General features: G+C 27.6%; 5 protein-coding genes across 5 annotated transcripts; 2 read left to right on the top strand and 3 right to left on the bottom strand.

Annotated features, from left to right (window-relative positions):
* Window positions 1-1,027: 1,027 nt before the first annotated feature.
* Window positions 1,028-3,743, top strand: ENU1_049390 (hypothetical protein; the record flags this gene model as incomplete). The annotated part of the gene is made up of 2 exons (XM_008857817.1): window positions 1,028-1,268; window positions 1,319-3,743. Exons 1-2 carry the CDS (start codon window positions 1,072-1,074, stop codon window positions 3,741-3,743), a joined length of 2,622 nt encoding a protein of 873 aa, XP_008856039.1. The 5' UTR covers window positions 1,028-1,071.
* A 164-nt stretch (window positions 3,744-3,907) lies between these two features.
* ENU1_049380 (hypothetical protein) lies at window positions 3,908-4,873 on the bottom strand (the record flags this gene model as incomplete). The annotated part of the gene is made up of 1 exon (XM_008857816.1): window positions 3,908-4,873. One exon carries the CDS (start codon window positions 4,871-4,873, stop codon window positions 3,908-3,910), a length of 966 nt encoding a protein of 321 aa, XP_008856038.1.
* A 221-nt stretch (window positions 4,874-5,094) lies between these two features.
* On the bottom strand, window positions 5,095-5,976 carry ENU1_049370 (hypothetical protein; the record flags this gene model as incomplete). The annotated part of the gene is made up of 1 exon (XM_008857815.1): window positions 5,095-5,976. The coding sequence occupies one exon, from the start codon at window positions 5,974-5,976 to the stop codon at window positions 5,095-5,097; it is 882 nt and encodes a 293-aa protein (XP_008856037.1).
* Window positions 5,977-6,088: 112 nt separating this feature from the next.
* ENU1_049360 (bromodomain containing protein) lies at window positions 6,089-7,036 on the bottom strand (the record flags this gene model as incomplete). The annotated part of the gene is made up of 1 exon (XM_008857814.1): window positions 6,089-7,036. The coding sequence occupies one exon, from the start codon at window positions 7,034-7,036 to the stop codon at window positions 6,089-6,091; it is 948 nt and encodes a 315-aa protein (XP_008856036.1).
* A 522-nt stretch (window positions 7,037-7,558) lies between these two features.
* Window positions 7,559-7,865, top strand: ENU1_049350 (U-box domain containing protein, putative; the record flags this gene model as incomplete). Its single annotated transcript, XM_008857813.1, has 1 exon — window positions 7,559-7,865. A coding segment is annotated over one exon (293 nt), but the record flags the coding sequence as incomplete, so codon positions are not given.

Raw genomic sequence — 7,865 nt, 5'->3', positions numbered from 1 at the left:
ACTAATTCATTTAAATAATATAAGAAATATCTTTTTGGAACAGGTTGATGTTTAGTAAGGAAATTTTCTTTGTGCATATTATTTATTTTAATTTCTATTTCTTCCTGACTTAATCCTTTCTTAGTAAGACTTTCTATTTTCTTTGCTTTCTTCTTTTCAAGTTTTGCTTTTTGTTTTTCAAGTTTAGCGGTGTTTGGAGTTGTTGATCTATTTCTTGGCATTCTTGGGAAAACAACAAAAGCAATCATTACAATAAGTGCAGAGAAATAAAGTGAAAATGAATAACCAAAAGCACTTCTCATTGGTCCACCAAGAACAAAACCAATTGCTTTACCAAATGACCATGAACAACAGAACCATGACATTTTTTGATTTGTCTCTCCTTGATAAATTTCGTTTGATAATAAATATTCACAAATAGACCAAAAGAATGCAAGTGCAAATGACTCTTGAACTAATAAGAAAAAGATAGGAACAATCATTGTTCCTGAAATATAATAAATAGCAATACTAATTGAACATGTTGCTTGTAATACAAATCCTATTCGACAAATAGTATCAGGACATAAATATTCTTTACTTGCTACAAACCCAATCAATGGAGATAATAATCCTGTAATACCAAATGTGACTGCATCAGCTAATCCAATATCAAATGGTGTTGCTCCATTTTCTTTCATTAATAATGGAATAATTAACCAACAAAAATATGTTGACATATTGATTGTGAATCCTCCTACATAATAATTAAATAAATTAAAGAATTGAACCTTTTTAGTAACTTTCTTCCATGACTCTGAGGATGGCATTGTTGAAATGATTTATTTTTTGTTTTAGGTTAAAATTCCAATTATTCTGAAAATAAGAAGCTACAAAGAAACTGAAAGAAATACATTTTACATTCGAAAGCTTTCGACTTCATTCCATTATTTTTCTCCAAACCTCTCAGCATCAATCCCATTTTTACATTTTTACGTTTTATATAACGATTTATTATTTAGAAAATATTTTTTATGTTTTTATAAAAATGAAAAATAGAAAAGAAAAATAGAGAGATTAACTGGAACGTTCATGTTGGATTTACCACGAATATCTAATTTAAATCTTCCATCAAAAACTCAGTTATCATTTAATCATCTTCAGAATTTGATTGATGCTGAAAAAAGTTCTTATCAAGTTGATGAAGATAGAATTGAAGACCTTAGAAAACAACGAGATAAAATTGCAAAGCAACATGTTATTAATATGATCAACTCAAATATTTCAAGGTTTGTTTTTCTTTTTATTTCTTTGAATAAAATAGAGAATAATTTAATAGAAATGCTGGTCAATTTGATGCAATTCGACAAAGAAGTCGTGGTGTATTTGAACAATATTATGGATTTGAAGTTAAAACATTAAACTCAGGTCTTCCAAATGAAAAAGTTATTGATGGAGATTACCAATTTTTTATTCAAGATGGAAATATATATGCATTACAACTTTCAACAAACTCAACAACATGTTTAACTGAAGGGATATTTTCATTTATTAAAAAATTATTCGTGAAAAGAACATACAGTAAAATTTATGTTGATACAATTCGACATATTTTGTATGGATTATCTGATATTGATATAACCATTTATTCAACAATTACTTTAGAATATTTTGACACAATCACTTCAATTCATTCTTCATTATCTGTATTAACAAATCAGAGTGGAAATGAAATTACTATTAATTCATTATTACCTTTGTCACCCGAAACATCAAATTTATTTACTTGTATTGTTATTTTTTCTTCAAGATATATTGGGTATGTTTCAGGACATTCATTAATTTATGTACGAGACATTGGAATTGATGAACAAATCATTACATCAGCCATCAATAGAAATGCCATTTTATTAGCAACACCAAAAAAAGTATTTTTGTTTATTGAAAGTGAACATATTTCAATGATACGTGATGAAGATGTTTTTCTTGTTTCAATTGGAGAACTTTCAATTACCCGTGCTATTGCTGATGGAACGGGGTTATTATACCCAATAGATGATGTCTCATTTTTGTGTGAATATGATAATTCTACATGTGAAGAAATAGATGATTCAGAAACATCAGGAAAATCACAAAGTAATACTACAAAGTCATATTATCAAATTACACTTCCATCAATTCGTAGTGTCATTTCAAAAAGTCAATGTACTAATATAACAGAATTGAGAAACCAATTTGAAGAATTAAAAGAATTATTTGGAAATGTTGTAGATGTTTGTTTTGCATATGAAGCTATCACAGAGAGAAATGAGAGAGTAAGAGGAGCTGTTGGATGTGCTAGAAATGAAGGAAATAGTGAAGAAGGAGAACTTGAGTTATTAATTGCAATAGTTCGTTCATGCTGGAAATTAAATGTGTTTGAAGGATATGAAGGGATAGTGTCTCTTCAGGTATTAAAGAAATTAGAGAAATATAAGAAAATGAGTGAGAGTATTGTAGGGATTGGAATTAGAGAGGTTTCACAAAGTGCATATGATATTCTTTGTGTAATGAAAGTTATGGGAAAAATGCCAGTAGGAAAGAGTGGAGTTTTAAGTGTTGAAGATGTTATTTGTAAAGAAAAAGAAAGTGATATCAAAGAAGTAATTTATGGAGTATTAGTAAATGCATTATTGAATGGACAACCATTTGAAGAACAAGTAATTCAAATGAAAAATAAACATACTAAGTTATTTGATAAAAAAATGGAGAAGAAGTTAATTGTTGAAAAGGCTCTTGTGATGTCACAACAAAGTACTAATGGATATGAAAATGATAGAAATAAATTTGGAATATTAATATATAATTCAATGAAAGATATGGATATAGAAATTTTATCAATAGAAGGGATGATGGTAATGTCAGGATTTCATGATTTATACATTTCATTAGTTTTATTAAGTTTAAAGAAGAGTGATAAAATGAAGAAGGAAAAATTAGAGTCATTAAAGCGAGTATTAACTGAAATTATGCAGCCAATAGAAGTTATAAGAGAAAGAATACAAAAACCTATGACAAGTGATGAGATGTGTTGGTTAATAAAGAAAAATTGTTGTGAAATTGTAAGTGGATCAATAAATGTTGAAGCAGAAAAGGTGTTGTATGATATTTTGAATGAACATAACCAAATTGATACAATTATTAGTTTGTCATCAAATGAAATTAAGAATTATTTGAAACAATACTGGCCTGAAATATTATGGAGATGGTATGTTAAGAAAGGGATGTATGAGGAGGCAATTAAATGTATCTTAAAGTTATGTGTTGAAGATATTTATTTAACAAAGATTAAAGTTGAAGAAGAAGATATAGAAATGAAACAACCAAATGATATTTGTATTAGACTAAGATTAATTACAGAAGCAATGAGTCTTGGTATGATTATTGGAATACAAGCTCAACAAGAAATATTAAAGGCATATAAAATATTAAGTATAATGAATGAATTATGTCAAAAAGTAGTTTCTATTGAAAATTTATTAATTCTTTCAACAAAACTTCATAGATTTGAAATTACTTTTGAAGTTATGTTATTTTACACAAACTCAAATGAAAAACAATTATTAAGATGTCTAGCATTATTCCTTGAATATGCATGGATGAAAGGTATTGATGGATTTAATAATGAAGTGAATGAATTTTTGAAATTAGTTGGGGATGCAGTACCAATCTCTTTGATTGATTCATTCAAACAACAAAAAGAGAAAAGAGCAATGATGTATTGAGACAAATTGATTGATAATTAAATTGTTAAAACACATTAGTCTTTTTGTTCATTTAATTGGATTGTCTGGACTTCAGCAGACTTGTCATCAACTAATTGTTGGTTTTCTAATGACAATTGACTTTCATAATATTTACCATTCAACCCAAATACTATTGAAATAAATCATTTGCAAATAATAAAAATAATAATAAATAATAAAAGTAACAAACATCCAATTTTATAATATGCACTTTGAAGGAAATATAATTCAGTTTGTGTTTTAGGTAGAATGCCATGAATAATTAATGAAGCATAATCAGATACATTGTTTTCAACTCCAAACCACCATTTAACACTTCCTATTCCTTTTGCAACCCATCCTATTTGGTTTTTAATATCTTCTGTTAGAGAGAAGACATGAATTGTTCCATTTTCACTATGTAATGCTACAAGTTTACCATCATCTGATAAAGCTACACAATAAACATGTGCAGGATTCATTCCTCTTCTAAATTCTTTTAATAATGTTCCACTTGTAGTTTCCCATATTCTGACTAAAGTACCATTTTCACTAACAGTTACTATTGTAGAATCAAAACTAGGTGAGAGAGTATAAATAGAGTGTTCATGAGCACTAATCACAGCAACATCCGTTTTATTATCCAAGTCATGAATAGTTATTGTTCCTTCAGTGATTGATGGATATGCAAACTTTCGAGAATTATAATTAACAGAAAATAATCCATTTGGATTATCATATGTGTCAAATGTAGTAGGAACTTTTCCTTCACAATATACATCAATGTTATTTTCTAATGCAATGAATGTGTCTTTCTTAGTCATTCTAATTCTTCGTATTGCCCGTGCATAAGAATATTTATTACCAGGAACAAAATGATGATCATTTAAATCATAGAGACATGCAACACTTGGTGACTCAAATGGATTTGGACCACCACCAACTAATAACAAATATTGTGACTCTCCTTTAAGTTCTATTAATCCAACTCCTCCAATACTTTCATGAAATATAGCTTTTGATGTATTGTTTATGTCAAAAATATAAAACCCATTGATAGTTCCAATACCAATATAACTTTTTTGTTCATTAATTGAAACACAAAGAATAGTATCTTCTTGTTGAGTCATAAACAAATAATCTTTTTAAGTTCTACCAATTATAGAGAAAGAGAAAACAATCAAATAAACATCATAAATTATTCTATTTTGATGTGTAATTTTTGATACACTTTAAAAATCAATAATATCATAAATATTAAAGAACAAAGCACCAATGCTATTCCTACTACAAGCATAACAATATAATAATATGATGTTTTACATGAATTGTCTATTTATTAACTAATCTGCTATTTCATTTTCTCATAAAAAAACAACAACAACAAACTATTTACTTGTAATTTAATTTCTGAAGAAGTAGAAAGATCAGACTCACAATAACTATTATTATGATAAATAAAACTTGGTTTTGTTGATTGAATTATACCAAATATTGATTGAACTAATGTTAAAGGATTTTCACCACAATACATTTCATTATATTGTGAAATATTAAAACATGTTTTTTCAAATTGAATATCATTATTAACAATTAATTTGATAATTTCTTGGTTTATTTCTCCAAATTGTATTTCTGTATTAACAATAGATGATTCTCTACCTGAAATTAACATCATTCCATTTAATACAATAATTCTTCCTGTTCCAATAAATTTATTGACTGTAACATGAACATTTTTGTCTATTATTAATATTCCATGTAATAATATATTAGAAATAAACCCATTCTTGTTTAATCTTATTGTTCCTTCACAACTTATTGTTTCTATTTTGAATGGTGAATTTACAATTAATTCGGAAGTAACACTATCTTCAACTGAAATGGATTTAAACCTCACATCACTAATGTCTTCAAAATATTTTGAATTACTATAAATTGTTACTTTGTCTTGAACAACAAATTCATCAGTAACATCAAATAATCCTATAATTTCTAATATAATTGGACTATTAGGAAGTGTTAATGTTTTATAAGTACCTTTAATATTTTTAATATACGTTACTTCTATCAATTCACTGAAATCTATAGTACAATTAACTCCTTCACATGGACAAATTGAAGAATTACTTCCCCAATTTTCAGGTTTACTAAAATCAGTATTATCTTTTAGTGGTTCAAAAGTACATTCTTCTGCAATGACAATTGAGATAATATAAAGTATTTCAATCATTTTAAACTCTTTTCAAAGTTCTTTTTATTCACTTTTTTGTTATTTGAATCGTAAAAGAATAATTAATGTTTTAAAAAACAATTAATTGAAAATTAGAAACGATACTAAAATATTACATTTTCTTTGAATGTGCATCAGTCATTCTCATCAAATTTGCTTCTTCTGAATCAAGAGATGATGACGATGACAATTCATTGTCACTATCGCTTTCTTCATCTTTTTTAGGTTTATTAACAACACTTTTCTTTACAGGCTCTCCTTGAATCTTCTTTAACAATTCAAGTTCTTGAATAGATTGTTGCATCTTTTCTTCGTAAGTCTTACCATCATAATCTCCATCTTTTCTTCCTTTTCCTTTTAAAATTCTTTGTAATTCTCTAAGTTGTTGTGTGGTATATTTACTTAAATCAAGTGAAACTTCATTCTTTCCTTTACTGTCTACATTAACCACAGCAAGTACTTCAATTAGTTTGTCTTTGTTCTTTTCAATTTGTTTTAAATCACTTCTTAATTTAATCATCTCTTCTTTAGTTAATGGTTTATTAGTATTTTTCTTTCTTGAAGATGCTCGTGTTTTCTTAGAATTACTCACTTCTGGCTTCTTTTCTTCTACTTTATTTAATGTTTCATTATGCGATGTAACATTAGTTTTTGTATCTACGGGTTTTTTCTCTTTGAATGCATTTTTCCATAACGTCTCAAATTGTTTTTTCAACTTAACTGCCCAATGATAAACCTCCGAATCTGGATGGTTAAATAATAATGCATTGTCAAATACTAATAACATATCAGCTTGAAACTCTTCTTTTGTGATATATTTTTTATCTGATAAATTGTGTTTAATGGTTCCTAAATCCATTGGTCTTTTAATTACACTAAAGTATGTTGGAACTTGAAGTGCAACTGGATCAACTGGTGTATTAAATGCAGGAGATTCAGGTTGGTTCATTAATTTTCGATTTAATTCTTTGCATTTTCTCAATTCCTCAGAAGTCATACTTTCTTGTAATAATGTTACATCATTTATTGCTGTTACTGCCTTTTCTATTGGAATTCTCATAGACAAATTGTGTGTTACATCACTACTAACTCCATTAGTACTTGTGTTATTAGTAGACGTAGCAACAGATTTTCTACATTATTAATACATTTCCAAACACATAAAACATACCATAAAACAAACTCTAATCTTTTTTTTATTGGCTTTTCTTCACTCACTTTCATTCGCTTCAAACAAACTTCATCATCGTCATCTTCCCATTCAATAGAGTCTTTGTCCTCTCTTATTTTTAACTCATTTTGATCTACATCTCCAAAACTCTCAGACATGACTCTGTGGTGTTCTCTTCTTGATTCTTTGAAATGACTCACTTCCCTTTTTATAGGGAATACCCTATTTTTAAGTTCTCAACCCTTAATTTAGATTCTATATAGATTTCAGTCTCTTATTAGAAAGAACTAGTTTAAACGTTTTGACGTTTTCCAGATATTATTTTTCAATTTTTCTTTTCCCAAGAAGAGAAATATATTTTGTGTTATTCAAAACACAAATCTTAAAAAGAAAATAACCTTTCATTTTGAGATGGTGTTAGTGTTATTCTTCATAGTAACTTGTTTTGGTATTGAATGTCCTAACAACACATTCTTCGACAACGGAAAGTGTGTTACCTGTTCACCATATTGTGTTGAAGGTAAGTGTGATATAGAAAAAGGATGTGTTGAATGTGTCAATCATTTTCAAGAATCAAATAAATTGTGTGAAAGTAGTTGTGAAGAAAATAAATATTATGACGGAGATGATTGTGTTGGTTGTTCTGAACATTGTATTAATGGATATTGTGATAAGTTAGATGGTTGTACATTATGTCAAAGAGGGTATTTGGCTTTCA

The sequence above is a fragment of the Entamoeba nuttalli genome (genome assembly GCF_000257125.1).
Source record: "Entamoeba nuttalli P19 unplaced genomic scaffold asmbl_2946, whole genome shotgun sequence".
NCBI lineage: Eukaryota > Evosea > Mastigamoebida > Endamoebidae > Entamoeba > Entamoeba nuttalli.
Note: the sequence above shows the minus strand (reverse complement) of the source record. Positions and strands in the feature narration are given on the sequence as shown.